Source organism: Platichthys flesus, chromosome 11, assembly GCF_949316205.1.
Source record: "Platichthys flesus chromosome 11, fPlaFle2.1, whole genome shotgun sequence".
NCBI lineage: Eukaryota > Metazoa > Chordata > Actinopteri > Pleuronectiformes > Pleuronectidae > Platichthys > Platichthys flesus.
Window position 1 is genome coordinate 7,460,607 of NC_084955.1, and position 25,577 is coordinate 7,486,183.

General features: G+C 41.1%; 1 protein-coding gene across 4 annotated transcripts in view; it reads right to left on the bottom strand.

Annotated features, from left to right (window-relative positions):
• Positions 1–5,524: 5,524 nt before the first annotated feature.
• LOC133965329 (adhesion G protein-coupled receptor B1-like) overlaps positions 5,525–25,577 on the bottom strand; it is a 65,980-nt gene continuing 45,927 nt past the window's right edge. The window contains exons 13-20 of one of the 4 annotated variants that reach the window (XM_062399816.1): positions 19,251–19,349; positions 15,794–15,965; positions 14,247–14,342; positions 14,078–14,117; positions 11,474–12,132; positions 9,865–9,900; positions 9,483–9,641; positions 5,525–7,482 (exon numbers count right to left, since the gene is read on the bottom strand). In XM_062399816.1, coding sequence (XP_062255800.1) covers positions 7,288–7,482; positions 9,483–9,641; positions 9,865–9,900; positions 11,474–12,132; positions 14,078–14,117; positions 14,247–14,342; positions 15,794–15,965; positions 19,251–19,349 — 1,456 coding nt within the window. In that variant the 3' untranslated portion in view covers positions 5,525–7,287. Of the gene's footprint in view, positions 7,483–9,482; positions 9,642–9,864; positions 9,901–11,473; positions 12,133–14,077; positions 14,118–14,246; positions 14,343–15,793; positions 15,966–19,250; positions 19,350–25,031; positions 25,092–25,577 lie in introns of all 4 variants that reach the window. The other 3 variants (XM_062399817.1, XM_062399818.1, XM_062399819.1) reach the window with 3 other exon arrangements.

The window sequence follows — 25,577 nt, forward strand, 5'->3', positions numbered from 1 at the left end:
AGAAGTCCTGTCTAGTCAGTTTGCAGCAGGAGATGCTCATAACTGCCGAAACCTGGGACTCATAAAATGGAAGCTGCAAAAACAGATGTCCTCATGAATTAGTGAGGCACCCATGAAAAATTAACAGATGACCTATGACATAAAGCCAGGGGGCATATGCTCATTTAATTCTTCCTTCGACATGCATAATAATGCCTCCAGTCATTGTTTTCAGTGTCTGCCCCTGTCCAGCTGCAGCAGGGCTGTTTTTGAATGTGGCAAATTTAAAGTGACAGAAAAACGTGTCCATCAACTAAACAACAGGCTCTTGGACGATAGGCTCCATCAGATTTACAGCTAAATGTCTGAAAATTGTTTTACAATGTTTTGAAAAATGAAAGGTTTTAGATCCATGGCCACTGTGAGCTCCAGATATGTCTCATCAGGTTACCCGAAGCAGATTTTCCCTGTTGGGCGCCAGTGACAGATTTTAGTATGGGCACAGGGTCGGCTGCCGAGGGCGGCAACTTGCTGGGTGCAGCATGAGAATAGTGATACGAGTGAAGATTTTTTTATATATTCATTCATACAACACTTCAATGATATCATGTCACCATGTTATGCTAATTAAGAGTGCAGCTTTAAATATGGTGACACATTTACCTCTGCCCTTGATGTTGATCTGAGGTCTGCTTTGCTTTGTTGCATTGCCACAATTTCCAGGAAAGATAAGAAGACTTAAAAGACAGGCATGCAGTCACAGGTGCTGGTTTCTGTCATGGCAACAACATTTATAGAATCGCTTCCAATTTGCCAAGTTGTCCTCAAGGTGAAAGCACAATGTTGGTTGTTATTTTATTGCTTTCGAACGAGCTGAATTACAGAGCTTTTACTTTCAAAAGTTGTGGAGATACCTTTAACTCTCGCTCTCTCTCTATATATATATAGATACACAAATAAAAACCACACACGTGAACAGTAATAAAAAAAAATTGTTTAATTTAATGATAAACATTGACAATAAACTGGGGAGGTTAATCACAGTTTTCTAACTTCACTCTACACCTTATTCTGTTAATACAAATCTCTGCACAAAACGTCCAGCACACAAACAATAAAAAGTGACAGTATATTGAAGAACTGTTTGAGGAGGAATCATTCATGACGAGGAGTAATTCAGAAGTAGCAGCAAAGGATTAACACATGCAGGCCGACATGTGAATTACAAAGGATAACGCACTCATGCATCATACAGTGCATTCTCAAGAGTAAACCTAAAGTTGAAATAGTGGTGGTTCCTGCTACATTAGGTGTTGCCAGGACCAAATTTCACCATGATGACACAGAGACAGAGACTCAGAAGGTGAAAACAATGCCAACCCTGCTGTCATGGCTGGTAAACATCTCTTACAACTGGGGATGATGTGTCCAAACACTGCACTCATTAGCCCAGAGCTCAAACAGGGCTAATTCCAACGATGCTCCAGCTTTGTGACCTATGTCCTGGATAAACAGTGAGACTCCTGACTACAAATGCAACTTAATGATTTGCACAAATTCCTGTTTTTAGATGTATAGTTGGACTTGTTTTATAAAATATATGTGAATGTAAATTTGTCTGTTATAAATGATCTGTCGGCCCAGTGGTCTGGAGCAATTTGGGGTGCACTAACTTGACCAAGGGCACTTCAGAAGCAGAGAAATTAGGGATTTAACCACTTTTTGACTTTCTGCTGACGCAACTCCCTACTTCCGAGTCAAAGCTGCCCTGTGTACGAGAGTGTGTGTGTCAGGGTCTGTAGAAGTTGAATAAGAAACAAAAGCAGCAGAAACTGAGCATTTGTTAAAATCACACATTCAGACATGTTTGGACCCATGCAGCTCTCAACCAAATCAAATAAACAATGGCATGACAGTAGCTGTGACTAAACATATCTCGGATTCTTTTTTACGTCATACTTCATCATGCATCTGTGACTCCTCTGGAAAAGAAGCCAGAGACCTTTACAGATTTTGCGGCACTTTGTTTGGAACAGTAATGCCCCTCATGACTGCTGTGTCAAACACCCCCCCCCCCGTATTCTCTTACCACTCATGAACTCCTGACTCATGGTGTAATCACTGCATGAACTGCAGTGACTTCACTTGATTTTCCTCACCTCGGAGGCTCATTCTGGGCAGCGGTGCGGTCACTGCTGTGGTGATGTAGCGTGATGAGAGATTGGCCTGTAACATTATTAGTTCCATCCAAACTCATTAACCTCATGTCGTTAATTAGACCATTAACAGGCATTAGCCTCACTGGTGCCACGTCCTACAAGGCCTGACAATAGCCATTAATGGACTGCTACTGCGATTACATTCGCTGACACTTGTCTCCGATCTTTTCAGCTGCTCATCGGACTCTGGCGTGTTCCGGCAGCTGCAGGCGATGGAGGAGGACGAGCTGGAAGCTGATGACCAGCAGCTGCTGTGCAGTCCTCCGACCTGAACCTCCACACAGGCTGCCACCATCTAAATGCCAAATGAGCTTTCAAAGGGACATAAAGTGCTCTGTGTCTTCATCAGGACAGGAACAGACTTTATGTAGTGTAATTTATATATATATATATATATATATATATATATATACTTTTTTAATTTAATCTACATTTATGACTACATTTAAACAGTGTATGCATGAATTAATATTGAAATTATTCTGCTCCAATTGCACTGCTCCAGAAACATAAACTAAGAAAACTATTTTACAATATACTTTGTATGTTTATAGTCTACAGTAGCCTAGTTCCTCCAACTCTATGCCACAAGCACTTTGTTTGTTTTAAGAAATGGGCTAGAGTTTTTACACTGCACCACGTTATTGGCAAAGCATGTTGTGTTCATTGCAACTATAAAATAACACAATGGCTCATGAGATTGTTTCATAATTCACTCAAGGGCAATGGCGCACCAATTGCAATGGCTGATCATGGCCTATGATTACCAGAACACTGCATATGAAACCCACTGAATACTCACATATTAACCGATTACTGGCAATGTTTTTTCATTGCTGTTCCATTTATCTATATCAATACTGTTCTCGTGTATACCTACTTTAAACATTGCACACATCTCCTTTATGTTAAAAACTGTTTCTTCTTATCAATATTGTAAATATTGTAATTTTGTTCATGCGCTAAGGGGGATCCCTCACATCTGGCTCTCTCTCAGGTTTCTATGTTTTTTTCTATCCCTGTTAAAAGGTAAAATATAAACTGTGATATTGAGTCGTCAATTTATATCAACACAATATCCAGGGAAATGACATCCAAGAACTCACTGACTTCATACAATTTATAGTTATATCAAATAATTTCACACGTATTGCATTTTAGTGTATTACATTACCTGAACCAACACATTGACAGCCGCGCCCTGGAATACAACGCCAGGAGACGGGAGAGAGACAAACACATTGTTGTCTTGCATTTGTCTCACTGTATGAGACACAATACATTTCTGGAAGGACAAAATACACAGCTGTCTATCAGTGCCACCCCTCTTGCATGACCACCTTAATCGCCAGATATTATATTTTTGTCAACAGCTCCCGGCTGAGCTACCAAATCTTACCAGAATAAGGCTCTTATAAGGCCCAGATAATTTTTTGATTAAATACATTTATTAATGATAGTTACAATAATAAATAAGAGTCACATAGTTTACTACTTGATTTGTTCAGTTGAAAACTGTACTTCAAAATGGATTTCTCCTCAAAGAAATCCAAGCAGGTCCTGTTATAATGACATTAGTTCCTTCATGAATATATTGTGTACTTTAAATTCATTTGTGCTTTTTAATCTAAGTCATTGTAGTGTTGCTTGTGACACCTTAAGCTTTTGTGATCCATTATTAAAATCTGCCATTATTCTTTGAATAATTTACGGCTACTGACTCATCACCTTTTTGTCCAGGGTTAGACCAAATAGATTTTCAGTTAAGGGTTGTGTGTAGTTTTGATATTCACACTTCTAGAACCTCATTTCTAATGATACAGTCGTCATGTAAGTTTTACTACTATTTGTATTTCAGCAGCAGTCTCACAAAAGAGGAAAAGCTGGGACCTGGGACATGACAGCCCTGCTGCTAAGCCTCCAGCGTCCATGTCGCGACAACTGACTAATAACTCCTGGCTCAACATGCGATGTCATAAGAGAGACAGACAATTTAAAAAAAGACCCACTGTGTTGATCTCTTGCCAGACTTCCTCCTGTGTAATGGCAGAATCAGTGTGTAGGCGCTGTACATGTGTACTTAACTGGATTTTACCAGTTACCATGCATAGCCTCTCGGTGCCATGGCCTGGATGACTTAGAATCTTCACACATACCACTCTGTTGTTTAGTATTTTGGGTGTTAACAGATTTGCTCACCTTTGCTCTGCTTATTTTATCAATAATGAATAAAATAGAAAATGCATCAAACAGATGTCAAGTGTATGTTATTGTAGTTTTTATCTCACCAGTTTTCCCCTTTTCAAAAGTTAATGGTGTGTAAACTAATACGGAATTTTGTTAAATCATCAGCTAATGAATAATTAACACCAAAACAGAACTCCAGTAAAGTTAAAGAAGATAAATATACAATCCTGTTCTACATCTATAATGCATACACCCTCAGCAGAGCAGTGTCAGACCTACAATAAAACCACAAAATTAGCTGGTTTACGAACCGGTGCTGCTGACCACTAGGTCAATTCTCGATGAGGCTCATTTGTCATCAGTAGAATTCAAAACAATGCCTGTCGCACAGTTACTGACTTCATTTGTTGTTATTTGAGCAACACGGCTGAGCAGCTTTCAACAAATTTGCTGTTTATATCCATGGCTGTCTCAACAGGCAATTTTAGTGATGTTGTATTTTCCTACAATGAACCTTCGCTAAAAGCTGAACCTGAAGCTCTAAATTGAAAGTGCAGGATGATAAGAGTCAGCACTGATCTGAATGTCTCAGTATGACCTCAAGTCCAGGTTTTTGAGAGATGAGAGAACTTGTGTGTTGATATCAGCAGACACAGTCATTCTGCTTCTCATGTTGGACTTATGTGTTAAAATCCCGTCATGGCAACCAGTGAGCTGTGGTGACCTCTAGAGCTTATGGTGCTGGTCTGGCAAAGCTCACTGGTCCAGTGCACAAGTTTCTGAGCACTCACTCACGTTTTCTGCTGGCACGATCGTCATAAACAGAACCAATCCCAGTTTGGGACACACAACATAGCTAGCTTTCGTGCGCATGCCACGCTATAGGGAAATAATATGCCTAACCAGTTTGATGTCAAACATGACTTGAATTTGCATTAAAGTGACCTTCACTTGTCTAGTTCATTAAATGCAGTTTAATTGGCTGGTGCCTGAGCTGCCAGGAGAAATGTTGAGGTCTCAACTCTTCTACCACAACTGAACCAAAATGCAGCGGTTGTGAGTCAAACCAGAGTTGATCATGTTTGTATTTCACTTGAGAAAACAAGAGAACCGATGCTTCATTATATAGATAGGTTTTTTATTAGAAATAAGACACATTCATTTTGTGCTCTGAAAACTGTACATTAACAAAGAGTCAACCCCAGGAAAAAAAAAGGGGAGTGAGGGGAGGTGTGGCAAGGGGGGGGGGGGGGGGTCACACATCAGGAGGTCTGAGGTTGGTTGGTCGGTCGGGGGTCGGTGGTCAGGGTTTACTCCGACAAAATACAGATCTGAGGGAGTGACTGGCGGTGATATCAAAACACACAGTTACATTGCGATACAGAACACTCCTATAGTCCAGTAACCTGAAGGGACAGGGGGAATGAGAGGATCAGTATCAGAATAATTATGTTCATATTTATAGTAATGATAACAACTATCCCCAAGCACAGTAAGAAAGATATTTATAGGCTAAAATCCATTCTGTAGAACTCTGAAATAATTACAATGCTGTACATCAGGACTCCAAATGAGCCTTGTGCTTTCTCTGTGTGCAACCACCATCCCTCGCATAAACTCTGCCTTGTATTTAGCATCACTTTTAATCATCAAACCATAAATATTTATAGATCTGTATCATTTACAGACGGGTGACAAATTGAAGGAAGAAATCTGAAAAATGAGTTGACAATTGGGTGGGTGGGGTCAATATGGCCTTGACAATGACCAGATCTCGGTGGTTAGAGAGCACCATTCACACCAAATTAGGGAATATTCTTTGGAAGAGTGGTGTTCCATCCCTGCAATACAGTTTGAGAAACTTCCAGACACAGAATCTACGTCGACTTATCCTTTAATTTGGCCCCGTCTGTACCTTCTATTACTCAACAAACATATTCACACTCGCACACAAGCACCTTTTTTCCTTAGCATCTTTGAAAGCCTGCTTATACATCAAGAAACAGGATGCACTGATGTCCATGTTGTCCCTCCGTGTGTGGCTGAGGTTGAGGTTGGCGTTGAGGGCCGCTTAGAGCGCAGGGCCCAGCGGCCTGCTCTCTGGCGACTCTGAGGTCTCTGTTGATTAGGAAACCTGCCAATTCTACTCAAGACGATGTCTACGATTTTTTTTTCTCCATCCTCCCCTTTGCCTGTTGCTGCAGGGCCAACCTTGCCCTGCAGGGATCGGGGGGTAGGGGGGGATAAAGTCTTGGAGCCAAAATAAATGGCGAGAGCTGTAGGAGGGGAGGCAACAGCATTAAGGGGCACATGGATGTATGTTTGGCAGTCTGCCGCCTCAAACCTCTGTTCAATTTTCCCTTTCGAGATCGATGACAAATAAATAGATCCAGAGGCGTCTCGAGCCAAGTACAACTTGAGCGTTCATCAGCAGAAAGAGAGAGCGGAAATGGCAAAACTCTCAACAGTGAAAACAAGAGACATAATCATGATTATTACAATGTAACCATTTAATGCAGGGGTAAACATTGCATGATTACCTTTGCTCAGCTGTCTATTACATGATGCAGATACAGCAGCTGAATCAGCGGCTTTGGCAACCTGTCTCCCATGTAAGCCAGCATGGTATCTGAGACCATATACGAGAAGATGACGAGTATTGTTTTGACAGAAACACAGTCCAAACGTCAAATGAAACGAAGAAAGACAATGTTCCCAGTCTCTCTTTTTAATTGTTTGAATTGATTTTCTGATGCTTTTCTCTCATGTTCCTCGCAGTGGGCTTCATCCAGCCTTTGAGTATAAGTTCAGAGCAGGGCAGTGTATGTGGTGTGTCTTCTTGTGTGTCGGAGAGCAGTGAAAAAAAAAAAGAAGAGTTGTACGTATGAGGCCATTATCAGGGTCACACCTCTGTCTGCAGGTCCATGATCTCCTGACCCACTAGAGGAATGGTGGCGCTGTTCTTCTCCCACTCCACGGTCTGCAGCTCCAGAGGAGAGGCTGCCACTGTCTCCAGGTCCTTCCTCACCCAGGATGGGGGTGAGTGGGTCTTCCTGATGCCCTCCCACGCCCTCTTACTTGGGGTCTGCTGCTTGTCCTGATGAGAGGAGGATATAGTGAAAAGGCTTGTTTGTCTTAGATCAAATCTGTGATATATCTCAGTTGTTTTGGTGGAACTACTTTACCTCATGCTTCCTTAAGAGAAAACAAATTTCAGTTTCTTGCCAAGAACGTTAAAATCGTTGCCCCTCTCTGTGTTGAGCGCGGATCTGTAGCCTAGCTTAGTATAACGCATGGAAGCTAACCTCTGTCTAAAGTCCAAATGATGCATCTATCAGAACTTGCACAATTGAATCGGTTTAATTTGGATATCAATTGAAACGTACAACAACTTTTCCAGTGAATTTTAGGCTTCAATTTGTGGTGATCAACACGACTTCTCGGTTCCAGCTGTTGAGCTAACTCTTGGCAAGAAAGTGGAACCAAACACTTTGCACTAGTAAACAGTTGGACAAACCCAAATAATATAACATAAAACTTGTTCACTCTATAAAATTGAAAATGCAAAAAGCTAGCATGCCAATAAAGATTGGGATAAAAATATGATTGTGGTTGATGAGCTCATTTTCAAAACACACCATGTAAGGTTGACTTTAAGCCAGAGAATACCCTGACTCCAAAGCTGTGAAACGAACAGAGATAAAGGGATTTTGCAGCGGGAGGAAAACGGGAACTGCTGCCTGTGGATGACTGCAGCTACAAAGCCAACATGTGTTGGTTTCCCCTTGTTTATAGTGGAAAAAAGAAAACTACACAAATCCTTTTTAAGCAAGAAATCACCTTAACCATGTTGCATATTTTGAATCTTAGTGGGAGGGGATAGTCTTGTTCCTGCAACAAGGTCAGCTGAGTGGCATTCTGTGCTTTTTTGAGGTTTGGACAGGCGCAAAACTTACTGTTAAAATCAATATCAAAATCGATAGTTTCATTCATCTTTGACATTTCTATTGCAAAATCATTGAGTATGTTGGCTAGTATAATATATATATTTAGTCATTCATAATTTCAACGTAAATTAAAAAAGAAAAATAGCTATTGCCTCATCACGCTGTGTAGAATAATTATAATTAAATCATATATTACATAATGCTATAATATTATATTATAGACAGCCCTGTGCTGGCAATGCTGGTTCACTTTGAGCTTCTGGACCCGCGCTAACTTGGGTGCATCATTCCAACCAGGTTTTGTAGTGCAAAACAGACTTGGGTTGAGTAATCTCTTCTCGCCTGATGGTTTTGGGCAAAACCACCTTGGCTACCTGGGTAACAACATTATTTGTTTTTAAAGGAGGTAATCCTTCTGAACTCACTCAAATAGAAAAGTCCCAACATTGAAAATTAAAGTGTAAGTGAAAGTATAACACTCATCTTTGCCTATGCACAAGATATGTTATACAATCTTAAAGGACCAGAAAGCCATGCTGTCCTTTGCCACTGGTGCGCATGAGTCTGTCATGTAAAAGGGCATCTTGAGTTATAGCCTGCTCGGCATCTAAATAGAAAATATATCGATAACATGCTCAACTTATTCGCTCAAACTTAACATAGGCTCATGTTGATGGTTAATGAAGCATGATTGGCTGGAAGAATATGTGAGAAGATATGCCTAAATGCAGATGTAGGAGCCCTATTTTCCTGCCCTGATTATGTTGGGCGGTGAAATACCCTCCACTGATTAAAACGACTCATTCTGTGTCACAAAATCATCATACATTGAGATATTGTTGATTATACCTTGCAAAATTATAAACAAGTACGATAATTATTGTACACCTGGCAGTGCTGATTTCAAGTGATGCAGTTTGTTTGGCTTAGTTTGGAATTGCCGTTTGTATGACTAACCACAGTTAAGGCTCTAGATTCTCCCCACATCTAATTTCTTCTGGCACTGGCATTGTAAGCAGATGCAATTTCCAAATGGCTGCATCTATTTAACAACCTATTCAAGTTTTGTGATTTGTGCTAAGTAAAAAAGGGGGAACAATATTCAAAATAAGGGAGGGGGGGCAGAACAGAATAAAGTCAAACTAGTTACACTCATGTTGGTCTTGTCACTGCTGGCAGAGGACACACTCCATCTTTTGGCAGCTTTGGCGTCAACAGGTGGAGATTCTCTATCCTTGTCTGCACTGTGAATCTTCCTGTTCAGGTCCTGAAACATGTCCTGGTGGCGTTTCCGGGTGTGCATTATTTTCTACACAGGGACATTGCACGTTACGCACAAGGCAAACAGCACAGCCTACCATCAATCCTGCTTTACCCCCTTCACATGAAATGTCTTTAATCTCAACACTACAGTCCCGCCCAAAATTCTTGAATAATCAATATATGCAAACATCTAGAGGTCTGAATAGCTTAGAGACATCAGCTCTTTGGTCTAAAAAAAGCTCTGTAGGAATCAAAAAGACTAAAATTACCTCAAAGTCAAGCTCTGCATAGCGTGATTTTCGTCTCTAGGGGGGAGATGAGACAGAGAGATTAAAGATGTGTCTTGAGTTCCTTATTTTTTAAGTGTTTCATTATGTATCAGCCACTCCAGAAATGGTGTTTCTGGGACTCAGAGAAGAGGAGTGAGTCACATGGGTGGAAACAAGGTTTGCTGCTGGTCATTCTGACCCTGTTGGCACAAGTTTGCAGTTAACAGATTGTGACCGAATGACCTTTAAGTCCTCCGTCACAGAGTGATGAAAGAAAACCTGACCTTCAGGCTGCTTGGTAGCTGTGTCAGCTGCCGCCTCACACGGCATTATGGGATTGTGTTTTGCCCCGAAGTGAAAAGACACCAGCAGGCAGATGTCCAGGCTGCTGTGTGCTGATCACTGAGTCATCTCAACTTGCCATTGCTGTCTGAGCGAGGAGCTGATTGAAAACTAACCTTTTTAAAGATGCTGTCCTTACATGGGGCCAGAAAATGCTGGGATGCTTTTCATGATCTAGACTTTGCCATGAATGTAATAAGTTGCCTTGTATTTGGCATCAGAGAGGGGATGACCTCGGCATACAAGAGAAGTCGGACAGCAGTTCCCTGAGGGGACCTTTCTCAAATAACAGACAACTATTCAGTTTATCTGTGGCTCAGTTGATCAACTCTGATCAGACTTAAGCCTGTGGCTCCATACATATATATGACTGTAGCGCAAGGTTTTGGAATCCTACTGTATCGCTAATGTTTATTGTATGGATGGCTGTAGTCCATGCAAACTAATAGATGATGAACAAAAAAAGATTGATGTCCCTGTATCGAGAGAATGATGAGAAGAAAGTGATGTTTTCCAAAGTGATGCTACTGTAAATTCTCAAACAAAAGCAAGTTAAGAACACATGGAATTATCTGAAATATATTTTGCATAGTAAATTCAGCAATGCATCATTCCATGCAGCGCCAATTCCATCAGTAGAACAACAGAGTCTTGAGACACTTACCTGCTTTTACTGTTAAAAAGAAATTCCTTTTTTCCTTTCACTAATTTATTCCCATCAGTTTCACCATTACAGCCACTACCTGTGAAAGATGCTTCACTCTAAAAGCCTTCCAGTAAAGCATAATTTGTGTTGATCACTATCTTATTAAAATAATTTAGAAGTTTTACAACAATCTTTTTCTTACATTATGAATGAAATTGCTACTCACAAGAGATTGCAATACATTAGTGAAAAAAGGTATGTGTTGAGCAGTGGTGCCTGTTGTTGTACTGATGGGATTAGTGCATTGAAGATTCATATTATCTTAAATCTAGGCATTGTCAGCAAAAGGTATTAATATATAATTTCTACAACAGATCAGAGAACAGGGAGATGTATTACTAGAATATATTTAATAAATATCCTCATAATGTGGGAAATTACAAATTAAAAACCAAGTGAAGGCCTGGTTCTGAATACAGTTGCGATAACAATATTTGAGAATTGATGGTAAGTAGTAGCAGTACAAAACAAAACTTTACATGCATATTTTAAATAATAGGTATGAGGCTGACGATGCATTACTGTAACAACAATATGCTAATTGTTTGAGTGGTGTCTTACCTCCAGTGAGCTCATGGACAGCGTGGAGATGGTTTCACTCTTAGACATCACACCAAAGTGTCCGGAGTCTCCCCCATCACACATGATGTTTACCACCTGGGGGTCTCTGGGCTGCAGGTTGTGTGCAGGTGAGTCTCTGTCAGAGCATGACACACTGACCTGGTCGGCAGGCAGGGTCTTCAGCCCAAAGCCAGGCATTGGCTCCCCGCTGGCAGAGTTGGCCAGGTGGACGAGCCTGGTCTGAGGCAGCTGCTCAATGCCGATGTTATACTTGGCCGCCTGCTCCTCTTTCCCCTTGGCTGCCTTCAGAGTGCCCGTGTTGTTGGTCGGTAGAATGACGTATCCCGGACCTTTGCCAGTGCCCTCAGAGCTGCTGCCCTCGCCGTTCCCTCGAGGCAGCTCTCCGTCCAGCTGCTTGAAGAGTTCACCGTCACAGATGTAGATGGATTTGGCGCCTGGTAGCTCCGTGCTGATCCCCTTAGCCGCCGCGCCTTTTTCCCTGCGCAGCGTCAGAGTGTGACAGTTGTAGTCGGCCACATTCTGGAGGTGAACCTTAGCCATGCTGGCTGGCATGGTGTTGAAGTTAGAACCCTTCTGAAGGGTGAGGGTCCCAGCCGAGGCTTTCTCCTCCCCCTGGAGAGACGAGCGCTTCATAGTGCCTGGTGGCAACAGAATGACAGAAAACCCATCAGAGATGAACTGTTGGACCGTGGCTGGACACCTGCTTGAGGGTATGATTGTCTGTGCAATTAATGACGTTGTCAGACTCACAATTCTAGTCAGAATGTGAGTCTGAGACCGCTCCATTGGGCTCTCATTATGGGGCGTGTTTCAACTGACCAGGAAGTAAAATTCCTCTTCGCTCAATTGGATAGACCTACAACCAATCAGAGCAACGTAGTATGTGACGTATGATAAGCAACGCATTATGAGTTATTTACTAACGCCGGGTTCACACCGGACGCTTCAGCGCAGCGCCAAGCCTTAAATAACAGCTGGCTCCCATCCACTCCCATGTTAAAACGTTGTGCCGGTCACACCGGAGGCTGAAGCACCGCGAGGCAGCCTTGGCGCAGCGCGGTGCTTCAGTCTCCGGTGTGACCGGCACAAAGCCGCGCAGCGATCTACTGGATCAACGGGTGATATTCTTAGCGCTGCCCGGCGGTTCAGCGTCGCTTCAGTGTCCGGTGTGAACAGCCAAGCGCCGGGGCGATAGGGATTAGTGTGTTGCTTTGGCGTCGCCTCCACGTTCTCTGTTCCTCTTTCAAAATGAATGCGCTGTCAATGTCTTCTAAAACAGACTCAATGGCAGCATCTACACATCTCAGCTCGCCAGCGGCAGGGATGTTTGTTGAAAACTAATTAAACCCAACGGCACTTTGATGACGTGGTTGATTACGTTACCGTTGATCATCTGTCAATCATCGTATAAAGCCCGCCCTGACAATCTGATTGGCCCGGTCGGGGCATAATTTTTTCCCAAATGGAGCGGATCCAGACCGAACTGCCCGACCAAAAATGTTGTGGGCGGGGCTAAGTTTGTCTGGCATCCAGGCTAGTGGTTCCCTACTGACCCCAGGACTTTTCTAACTGAGATTTATACTGTATCATTTCAGTAAATTCACCACATTTAAAACTAGATTGTGATAGTGATCTTCTAAGCAAAACAGGGTGTAGTTATAACGCAGCATCCAAATAATGTTTTGCCGCTATCTTTCATCCGGTACTACACTGTTGTATTGGTTTAAATGTTCAGATTAGCCCAAATCAACAGTTAATTGTAGGGCCTTAGTTGTCCCTTGGGTCTGATCCTCCAGGGCATCTTCCAGCTTTATCATGTCAATAGTAATATAATTATAAGAAGATATAAGTTCAGTTGAATCGCTAATGCAACACACACACACACACAAACAAATAATTAAGAGGTTCATCACAATATATTTGAGTCTAATATCATTATTGGATTCATGCATCTCTAGTGGATGTCTGCCATTGTGCCCATCTTGTCCTTGTGACCCAGCATGCATATCCCATATAAGATATGCATGCTGCTAGTGCCCCTTCCTCCCCATAAACAATCTCCTTTATTCTGCCTTTTCTCAATCGGGGCCTGTCTGTGTCTCAATAGCTTTTCTTCTCCAGATGCTCTTCTTGATATCCTGTCTCAAGAGATAATCAGATTTTCCCTCCCAGCAGATATCAGAGCAGAGCCAGTATCTGATGTGGCACTGTCGGGTGGGACTTAATTATACAGCTGCAGTGTAGGAGACTGTGACAGCCCTATTTATCTGCTTATAACTGCTCAGCACATGCTCATCCCTCTCCCATCAGCCTGGACTAAACTGCGTTGTGCAGCAGTAATGGGCTGTATCTCTTGTCAAAACAAGTCCTTGGTGAAAGGAGGCTGCTGTGATGCTGATTGTAAGACACAAGTGCAGAACTGAGGGAGAACTTGTCTCACATCGGTTGCGACAGCGCTGGCGAAATTTGAAGTGGTGAAAAGAGGCACTAAGAGGCATCTGTAGCTCTTTAAACAGCGGTCCCCAAAGTCGGATCAAATCCACACACAAACACAGAATCAAAGTCACTCAACCCACAGCTTACCTGATCTGCAAGCCATATCCACGTCTTTCTCAAAATCAGTCTGAGGACAGAAAACAGTAATTATAGTGAAAACTGCACACATCCTGTCAATAATTAATAATAGTGGTGATAGCAGTTTAATAATAAAAGCTGAAAATAACCACAAAAAAAAATGTATCCACATCCTTACCATGAGCTGAGCATGGCCATTCTGGAAAGATCCTCCTGAATCACCGTTTGCATCCTCCTGCCGGTCGACTACACGACACTTCACCGCCTCTTGAACCTGCAACAAACCATGACATATGAGTGCATGTAACTTCTTTAATTAATACGTCAGTTTGAAAACACTGGTGCAAAATGTGTTACATCGAACAAACTAATTTATAGTGTTGGGGCCTGTGACTTAAATGTCCTGGGGGGGGTCAAAGTCCAGCAGAACTACAATGGTCATGGACAACAGATTATATAATCATTAAAGTAATAAATGTACTCCACATTGGGAGTTGTCATGGTCATCAGCCCCCACAGCATTCCCATTCAATACATTTTGACATCACATCCTTCACAGACCACAATCATGACAATGTGGCTTTCAGGGGAAATCGGAGTGAATCCTTAAGTATCAGGATACAATTTGATGCAGTTTAACTTTGCTGTTCTCTTGTTTAAAGTTGCAAATCAAAGATGTTTCATAACAGTAGTTTTCCACCAGTTTAGGGGGGTATTATTCCAGGAAGAGTGAGGTACAGGTAAAGAAAAACTGCTACATAGACAGGAATAAATAAGTAAATGATAACAGCAGGGTGATAAAGAGGACATGACTATTTTACTAATGGAGGAATTTTTATCAACGTGTATATATAGACCTTGCCAGTAAAAGACAAAGGCTCATGAGTATAAACCTGCTGGTGGCACCACTACATATAAAAACGGGTCTTGGGGATCATTAAACTAAAATTAGTTTTCTTGTTAGGAGCCTGAATGCTAGGAATGTCACAGCCACTCAAACCTTAAATGATCTTGTGGGCAGAATTCACATTTAGCATGTGTAGGTGGTGGCGGAGCTCACATCACATTCTTGTGATCCAGTGAGATTAATGGCTAAATAGACTATTGGCGAGGGATAAATCTAAAAAACAAACACGAAAATGCACTTTTTGGGCTAAGGACACTCAAGCCAATGGCACATCATGACCATATTGATTTTGGGATCATTTGGGCTGTTGGTAAAGCCAGAGGCAAGGTCTAGGATTTGACAAAATCCTTAGTAATCATCCCTTAAGGATCCTACCCCAATCTTCAAATTCCAGCATTCAATATATCTTATTCTAGACAATGGTAATGTTGGTTGAGAGGCGGGGTACACCTCAGACAGGTTGACAGGGCTAATATTATGGATACAAACAACCATCCTCCATAACAATTACATCTAAAGGAAAATGAATCTCCAACTCCGGAGATTCTGTTCCAAGTCAGAATCAATAACCTTCACACAGAAAACCCGCCAGTGTGTCGGCAGGTTCGGACCTGGAACCTTCTTGGAGTGACGTGAGAAATTTTACTTTGCAGGCATAACAACTATTCAAATGCTGCTTGAGTCATTACAGGTAGAAGGGACCTGCACTAGTTTTATGGAAACTTCAACAAAATACCATCATTACACAAAGAGCATTTACAGTCCCATACTGATTCAAGAAGAAGTAAATACATAGGTTCAGTTGTGCAGTGAGGTACCTCTCTGCGCAGGATGCAGTGCACCATGACAATGACAAAGCCTTCCAGTGAATCAAAGACGGCAAAAAGGATCTGGAAGAGCGCAGAGCGCCGATCGGTGATCGCGAGGACAGCCGACATCCAAGTGAGGGCAAGGAGGGGCAAAACCACACAGGAGCTCCACAATGACGCCCTGCAGGAGGGGAGGGGAATTACAGTCAAGGAGAGCAGAAGCAAATCTTTGAAAACATGACACAGGGAAAAGCCAAAATGTTTCCTAACAAGTTTGCAGAAAAAAACATTTGATGTTTTCCATTAGCTATGATTAGTATTTTTCTAACAGTCTATGGCAGTCTTAAACTAAATTTCTGTCCAGAGTATAAACTGGGTTTTTCTTTTGTTAATCAAAAAATGCTTTACTTAATCTCAAACCAACATCCTACGTACCCTTGATAACTGCCCACACTATTAGCATGTGTTAGCAGCCTAACCATGCATAAATACATAACATCACAACAAGTAATTATGTTACTCTCACATACAAAAACATACATCCATTATCTGCAGATATATGCTCATAATTCACATATATTACATGCATGTATGTTTCAAGATGGTTCAGTCAAACCATAGAGGGTCTAGTGCCACAGAAAAGAGAGGAGGAGCGAGGGTGAGCAGTGGGGGAAAAAAAAAAACAAGTGTAATGAGGCTGAAACAGAATACAAAGACAAACAGAGGGGGCAGAGCAGAGAGGGACAGAGAGAGAGAGAGAGCCTAGAGAAGTGTCGTTCCCCCAGCCCATGTTGTTGGTCTCACTTTGCTGTTCTGACAATATTTCTTCTGACTCATTCTCTCATCAAGCCTTTTCAACAGGGGTTAAATAGATTTACAGAGGACATTTACTAAAATGTAATTGTGGCCATGCAACAATAAAGCAATACTTCCTTATAAGTTATTGGTTTTACTTTGTCTTGTAAGCGTGAAGTAGCTGTCCATGAAACTTACTGGAAGGAAGTTTATGGAGCGTGAGATGCCACAGTGTTAAAATCCATGTGTCATGTTTTTGCCTCACGCTTGACAGAGAATGTAAAATTGAAAACAAAGACTAAATGAAAGTGGTGTTCTCTATTTAAAGTCAAAGTAAGAGCGTGTTGCTGACTGACATTAAGTGACTGCTGTGGGGTGTATATTAATGTGAAGGTCAAAGGGAGTCATCAATAATATTTCCCAGTTTCGAACTAAGGCCTTTGATTAAAAACACCATGATGTGGCTGATCTAAGAACAGGTGCTTCACGCTTCAAAAGGGACACGTGAAATGCTTCTGACATTTGTTTTGTTAAAACATTATTTTTGGCTGAAACTGTTAAGTTTGTTAAGAGATCAGTATATTATTGTTGCTAAAATGACAGGATATGTTTGAAGTTTATTGACTATATTTCCCATGCTTCAAAGAAAAAATATCGTTATTAAATAGTCTATTTGTCTGTTTTATTCAAATGCTACTTTGCATAATACACCTCATGTTCTAATGCAAATGTAGTTTGTATCGATGCATAAGTCTGAAATGTAAAAAAGATCCATTTAAGTAATAGCTAAATAAAATAAAAAAAAAGAACAAAGTATTAGCATTAAAAACTATCAACTTACTTTCCACCTCTGGTATTAAATTGGGCTATCGTAGCATTGAATGGGTTTGCTGATGCTGGCCACCGTTTTCTCTCCCTGCCCACAGTGGCACTCAGTACCACAACAATTGTTTTATTTTGGTAAGAAATTGGTCACGGATAAAAATGCTGGAAATTGTCAAAACAAATTAGAGAAAATAGCAATCCAGTTATTTTCAGTCTGGACCTGGTTCCTGACTTACGTCATTCGTCAGAGCACTGTTCTCTCAAATAATCAGTTTCTGTTAGCAGTAATGAGAATATTACTGACTGCACTATTTTCCCACGACATTACAAAATTGAGATCTCAATGCAAGCCTGAAACCAGTCATGACATGTAGCATGTGATCCACTGATGTTGGCCAGTAGAAACAGAAAAAAAAAACTTAAGCCTGTATTCAGAGGCTGACATTAATGAAGTCATGACCCATGATGAGAGCAGAAGTCACATTATTAATAAAAAGGTATGATTGCTGTATTGAGACCAACCAATTCTATTCAAGAAGAGATACAAGGTTGGTAAAAATGTAAGGGCGATGGTGGGGCCAGAGGAATGTTTCATTTTTTTTATTTGAATGTTTAATAATGCTGGCTTTTGTGTTTAGCTATACTGACATACATTTAGGGGAATCTCATCATTGGAAATGGTTAAATCCCAGGAGAGAAACATGATCAGGGCGCAAAGAAAAGTAGTCACAGGATGAGGTTGGTGCCAACAAAAGTCATGGACACGAGATGGAAGCAGAAGAAACATTATTGGAACATTATAAAATGTTGCCTGGTGTTTTTAGATCTGCCAATAATCATCCAGACTTCATTAGAAAATGTATAGTATCCCCCAAAAAAGTAAAACAAAATCTGGACTAAAGGAGCAGAATCAGGTAAGACGTTACACATAGTATACGTACAGTATACATCCTTGTGCAATCATTCTACCATCTGCACTTAACTCAAGTAAGTTTCTATACAAACAACATTTCTGCAGTCAATTTCTATTGCATTTTTTAAATTATCTTATCAATCATTCAGACTAAAAGTGATGGGGCTACACACATGGTACTGCAATACCCAACCAACATGTGAAATATTTACTGCAGTGCTATGTAGCTGATGCAGAATTTAATACATATTTCTGTAAATTTCTGTATATGTATACAGCCTTCTTGAACTATGGAGTACTCAATGATGTGTGTGCAGTGCATCACCAACAGAGAGTATGATGTGTATTCTCTGTTGAGTCAAAGCTTTGCAAAAAATGAAGTAGCTATTTAGATGTTGTAGATTGCACCAGAGCAACACTCTAGAGGTAAAAGCAGGAACAATTAACCTCTTTCTCTACAATCAGATTCTATCAGCGCTGTAGTTAGAAGTAGAAAATGAAGGCCCAGGCTGAAAATAACAGAACTAATCAATCTAGGCACTCCGATCACAGCAACACACCCACGCACGCACACACACACACACACAAAGTGCTTGATGTCCTCTCTGCATACATAGCCAATGCCTACTCAACATCTGTTCTACTGAGCTCTGTCACTCTGATCTTTTCAGAGAAACAACCGCAATAAAACTTTAGTCAACCCCATTTGCATTATTAATTACATATATACAGTTAACAGTTTCTTTAGAGGAGAAGCACATAAGCTTCAGGCGTCTCTCATACTGAATGAAGTATCCCCTGTCAGGGCATCAGGGAGAACAAAAAAAAAAATGACAAGAGGAATAAATCAAGAAAGGGAGGAGAAGGGAGGCGTACAGCAGAGGAGAGAACAGAGGTAAGAAGAGTTAAGGAAAAATAATTAGCGGGACTAACATGGCGTTACTGGTAGCTGTGGTGGAAACGTCAGCCGAAGAGATAACTCCGCACTTGGCACATTTGAGCGTCATATTGTACAGTGGCACTGTCATCTGACTGCAAAGTCAAATTAACACGCTGTAACATACACAAACAGATACAAATGCACCTATACACAGACACGCATAGATGCGCGTGCGCAGACGAGCACGCACAAACAGTCACGCAAACAGTGTGTCACAGTTGTCTCGCACAATCTCTCTCTCAGGGCTACCGTCCAGCTCGGAGTTCGGTGTGTGTGGTCTTGGGTTTGGCTGAGTGTGATTCAGGGCACAGGGTAGATAAGGCTAAGATGATGTCTGACTCTGGAACAGGTAGATTTCATCCATTCAAACTTATATCTGCTTGTGATAAGAAAAGATTTCATGCCGATGCCTAATTTCATGCCGATGCCTAATTTCATCTATTTCACGAGCCTGATGAGGATTTACATCTCTGCTGCCCTGATTATAATGATGTGCCAGATGTGCCCCACCCCTGGTCATGTATGTCTGTGCTACCTGCTCATTGTAAGTTATGCAAAGCTCAAATGCAAAGATTTACATTCTCACAAACACAATTTTTGTCTTATTTATATATAGCTCTGAGGACAAACCTTTATACAATGCGTTCCCTAGCCCCTTACCATAACCTAACCATCACAAGAAACTGTCTGTCACCAAACCTTACTCTTACTCCTAACTTAAATTTAACTATAAACTGAAACTTGTAAACAAACACACACCAGGCCATAACAGTCAGCGTTGGTTAAGGAAACAACCTTATTTGGTTCTGATGAACGTGTTACATAACATCAGTACATTTGGTACTAAGTAAACCATCTTCCCTCCACCAGCCTCCCCCATAGAGCTGCAAAGTTATTCCAGAATCCTTTTTAGATTAAAACATTTAATCACGGAGCTTAGTATTCAGTTGCGAGCACTGCTAACAATGAGTGCAAGGAAAAGATTACACTTTCATTATCTCACAATAACCCTCCGGACTCTGAATGAATTCAGAATCTATGGTGTAGAGTTTTGTTTCCAACTGTTCCAACAAAGTTTCCAGCTGCGATTTACAAGTGTGGCTGACATGTTCTCTTCCAAAGGGGACCTGTCGGGAGAAATGCTGCTGGAACTGGTTGTTCCCCAATATAATAACTTTTCAATTCTAAGATCCTTCTGCTAACTCTCTTCATCTAGATCCATCTGCTAAGTCGCTTGAATCGTATTAGTAATAGTAATAGTAGAATCGGTATGTGGCCGGCATATGGGAATGACACCAAAAACTGATGTTTACTATTGATTTTCAAGAACACTGAAGAATACACGTTTCAAAATTCCATTATAGCTGCAGTACTCGCAATGTCTCAGCATGACGCCCCGAAGTCTGCCCCTGGTCTGTTATTCTCTCAAATGACAATAAGCTGCAAAACGGACCTAATGATGATGACTGAAAGCTGTTATTAGGGTTTTAATGAGTTCTCTGTAGAAAATATTAACTTTCTTTATGCATTTCAATAAGTATACATCTGTAGAAAAAAGTAGATAATACCAGGTTTGCCCCGACACCACTTCAGTTGTCCTTACGTCAATTATTTTCCCTTCCAACACCCAATCATCCGGAAATCCATCCTTTAACCCTTCCCACACCATCAGGGTTCCATTTATAGCTTCACGTAGTTTGTCTTTGTCATGTGTTGCTTGACTAAGACTGACCACGGCGCTGGAGTTATTGACGAGTAATAAACTAATCTGTAACAGTATGGCCTCCTGCTGAATAGCAAATAAAGCTGAAGAGAAGAAGGAATCAATGTTTGTAGCCTCTGGACGCCTGGATTAAAAAAATCACACGATGGAAGAAATTCAATTTCAAGTAAAAGGGCAATACAACTGCTAAATGTACACCGTAGGCAGTGATATTAAAAAGCAATCAACACTTCTGAAATACAACACCATTTCCTTGTACCTAAGGATCAGGAGGCAAAAGATGGGTGGTTGGTGGGGAGAGGAGAGACGCATTAAGCTTAATAAATAATAAATATATATTATGGACGAGCGTCATATTGGTACAATCTAGTCCTTAAGTCAAACACCAAACTTCTGTTCATTTCACAAGATGTTCTGCAGCACATGGAATGCAAGGAACTGGAAGCTACAACAACCCATCTCAGCTAAAAGAGTAATGTCTGATTAACCTACTGTTACAACCTGTAAATACACAGCCGTGATGATTGTAATAATTTAAAAGTTTATTAAGGAGGAAACAAATGCCAACATGAATTGGAATTAGGTCTCTCTTGGCTGTTCTAATCGTCTTTGTATATTAGCCTCTAAATGTAAGGGTAAAGGAGACGCCAACCAGGGGAAGACCCAGCAGTGAGCCCTGTCTCAGGGGTGAGAGCTGACCTGCCTGGTGCAGATGCTGCCGCATTCTAAATTAGGTGTTGCATAAATTAATTAGCTACATTAAACATGTTTTGCATTTGAAACACAGACGTTAATGGGTGGAAGGTGTTTGCCTATCTTCAAAAGGGAAACAAGTCATTCTTATTAATTGGATGGTCACTCTCACAGACAAAAACAGCTACATCACCACAGGGCTGGCACAAATCATATAAGACCTAATTTCAAACCAATGATATCCCGTTTTGATTACAAACTGTCAACAAGCCAGAGCAGCCACGACATATCGCATCTTCAAGCTGGATTCGCATTCTTAACTTGACCCCCTGATAAAGCTTGAGAGACATTGTGACTGCAAACTTTGAGCAGTATGTGGAGGGAAAGATAAGACCCAAGGTCATTTGGCCTCGTTCACAAACCATTCTTAAGAAACTTACGCAGTTTTTATGAAGATCCTGACATTCACCGATGTTTTCTTATCTGGGAGTTGTTCTGATACACAGGAACAAGATCTACGCACAATGAAGAGCACTCTTCCGCAGACTTGACAACTGAAATGCTTGAGTAAAATAATCAGTTGTGGTCCGTTCCTGATGGGTCGGTCAGGCTCAAGTCAAGTATCCACAGATGCTCGTCTGAGGGTTCACCTGCACTGCTGTGTTTCCTTTTCTCTTCCCCCTCTCTCTTCTGTGTTTCACAATATTTATTTTGAATCCAAATCTGAGATCTAACTAATGTATTAATAGGGTTTTACCTCAATTATGCAAATTTCATCAGATACATTGATTGCAGTTACATTTTGTTGTCGTTGTTTGTGGTATTTTATGTTGACTGCCGACACTACAAAATATAACACCTTGTTTAAAGTTTGTGTCCGATACGCATCTTATTATTTTTCGTTAAATCACTCCTGGTTTCCATGATGTTCCTCTCAGCTTCTGTGATTACTGCGTTCACACAGCACTGCAAACTCATGCCCTTTTATGAGCATTGACGGGGGGGGGGGGGCTACCTATGCTAATTGGTCAAAACGGACACACGCTTTCAACTTACAAACACATGTTGTTGGTGTTAAAGACACAAAGTTTGACAATGTAGAAAAAAGAAATCTGAAATATGGTGGGTAAGTGGTTAATTTACTATAGAGTAGTCTTCTCTTTAATTCCCTCTCCCAGAGTGAGTTTAAGCGGTTGAGCTGCATTGTGGATAATGAAGGCCATCAGTTTTGATCCTTCCATTTCTAAACTGTGCACCGTTATGGCAGTGCAATCTTGTTCCCTCTGCAGGGGAAGCCCAAATGGTGGTGGCCCCATGTTGTTTGTGGCTGATAATGACCAGACCCCATGGGCCCTGCCAGCAGGCACTTATCTGGCATATCTGTGGCAGTTCTGGCCCTCATTTCCTGATACATCTAATCACAAATCCTTTTTTCACAACCATTACATATGTCCCCAAAAATGCCACTTGATGCAGCAGGCTTACCATCAGAGAAAATCTGAGGAGCTCAGATACAGTGTCTGAAATGAAACTAAGGTAGAACAGCTACATGAGTTGGTTGAGCACCTATCAATATTCTCAGTGTGGACAAACAAGCCGGGCAGAAGAGACAAAAGGACACTGAGTGGTCTACACAGCCTGTGTGCCTTGGTATTCTCCTGGGACAGGATGTAGTTGATACAAGTGGCAGAACATGGTTTCATGAATTTACACCTGGCAGTGTATCACTTATTATATCTGATAAACAAGACTCATTGGCGCATTCTCTACTTCACTTGTTTTGTACAATGGCCAGGATTGTTGTAGCCACTAGTCATTCTTTTTCAATGACGTACTGTAGCAGCCACATTCACAGTTGAAGAGGTGACAGCTAAAGTCCAGCTCTGAGACAGACAAGATACAAGCAGATGATGGAGGGTTTGTGTCAATCTTCAATCAAAATGTGTGAGAAAAACTCAAGGTCCACTGAGCTGTTTTCTTACTATTAAACAGCGAGCGTTTACACCTCATGAACACACAATTACTATCAGGCCCATTCAAACTGGCTCCTTCAGATTTTCTTGTATTCATTTATTAATATTATTATTTATACTGTAGTCCGGCCTTCACTGAGATGTGCACCCATATTGCCAAGTATGGCCAGCTAATCATCATATTGCATTCAATACTTTATCAACCGTCAATGTCAAACCACTATACTGTAAAGTATAATAAGTTGGCTTCGATATAAAATAAAGTATGGAAAATGCCTGCATTAAACACTTTAAGTAAATTTAGGTTAAATGTAGATGCTGAGTTGAAATAAATTATTTTAACTCCTTATATTTTACAGGGCTCTATCCATCTTCCATTAAATGTTACTAAAGACAAGATAATAATTGTCTTGTTATCACAAGATGAGATAATGATATCGCTGCAATTGCCATAAAGGTTAGTGAGAAAGGTAGACTAGGGACAGATTCACCTCAACTTAACAGGACTGTTATTTTACGACATCAAGGAGAAAACGCAAGTTTACTTTTTATCCGCAATTCATTGACTTCATTCACCTAAGACGTGAGGGAACCAGGGCTCTTTTTGTCAGTAACTTGTGAAGGCCATAACATCTGTCGTATGCCTTAGAAAAGACGCAGTCCACACTGGCGTTTTAGAGTGAGCGTCACTTTTGCCAGGTTCACAGTGTCTATCTTTTTAACTTCCAATTGATAAAAATCTGTCATAGAGACTGGAATCATTATTCCACACGAATGGCTTCTCTGGCTGGCCATCATGAACCTTATACTCAGATTCCTTTGTCACACACACTGTTATCAGGATCAAGAATTGGTTTCTAGGCTCCAGTCCAAACTCCAGCTGTTTAAGTTTAAACTTAAGAAGGAATTATCTCATTAACAAACCACCTTTCCATTTCAAATTCACTTGCATGGATTAATTTGCATTTCTTTCAACAATCTCACCAGTGCTAAATGTCAGACAATCTGACATAAATACGAGTTACTGCATCAGTGGCAGAGTACGCACCATATTGACTACCCACTAACCTCACACACACTCACACATTTCCACACCATTCAAATGATCAGAAAATATTAATATTATTGCAACTAGCATTGTTATTGTTAAAAAAGTCGCAGTTTTACTAAAAGCGTACCAGAAATGGTAGGAATCTGAGGCACTAATGTGTTATGTCTATCCAGCTAACAGGAGGTATTGGTCAATAGTGAAATAGTGAGGGAAATAAGCGAGGGAAAAAGGTAAGCCAATCAGAGTTGCTTGCTAGAGGATTCAGCAGTTTTGGTGATGGGCAGGGCTGGTAGCCATACGTTAAGAAGAGGGTGGGATGGGCAGGTATTTTTACCCAATCACTGATGACATGGGAGGGGGCTTCTGAGACTGAAGTTTTCCTGATTGGAGAGCCCTGAGTGAGAGAGAGGGGATTCTGTGCAAACTCAAACATGACATTTCAGACAGCAAAAAACAAATACAGTAGAACAGAGAAATCATTGGAGAAAGCAAACATTTTTTCAGAGAGAGAAAGAAAATAACATTTGAATGCACCAACAATGCCAATGGAGACAAAACAGCCTGCGAGGTAAAGGGAAGCAGGGTGCAGGTGTGCTCTGTGCTCACTATTTCAGAAAGCTGATACTGACAAGCCAATGACATCATAAGGCTCAGGTCACTAGTAGTCAGTGGCGTGCCAAACATTTTCTTTACCTAAAATCAAACTTCAATAAAGTGCAAAGAAAAGTTATCAAAGCATTTTTAACTGAGAACACCTAAAGGTGCAATGAAATTGTTTGACATGTTGTTTACTGCAAACGGTCAGATGAGCCCATTCAGTGTTTAGAAGAGCGCACAGTGGCAGAAAGCCAGTGAAAACAGCCTTACCGAAAAGGCTTAG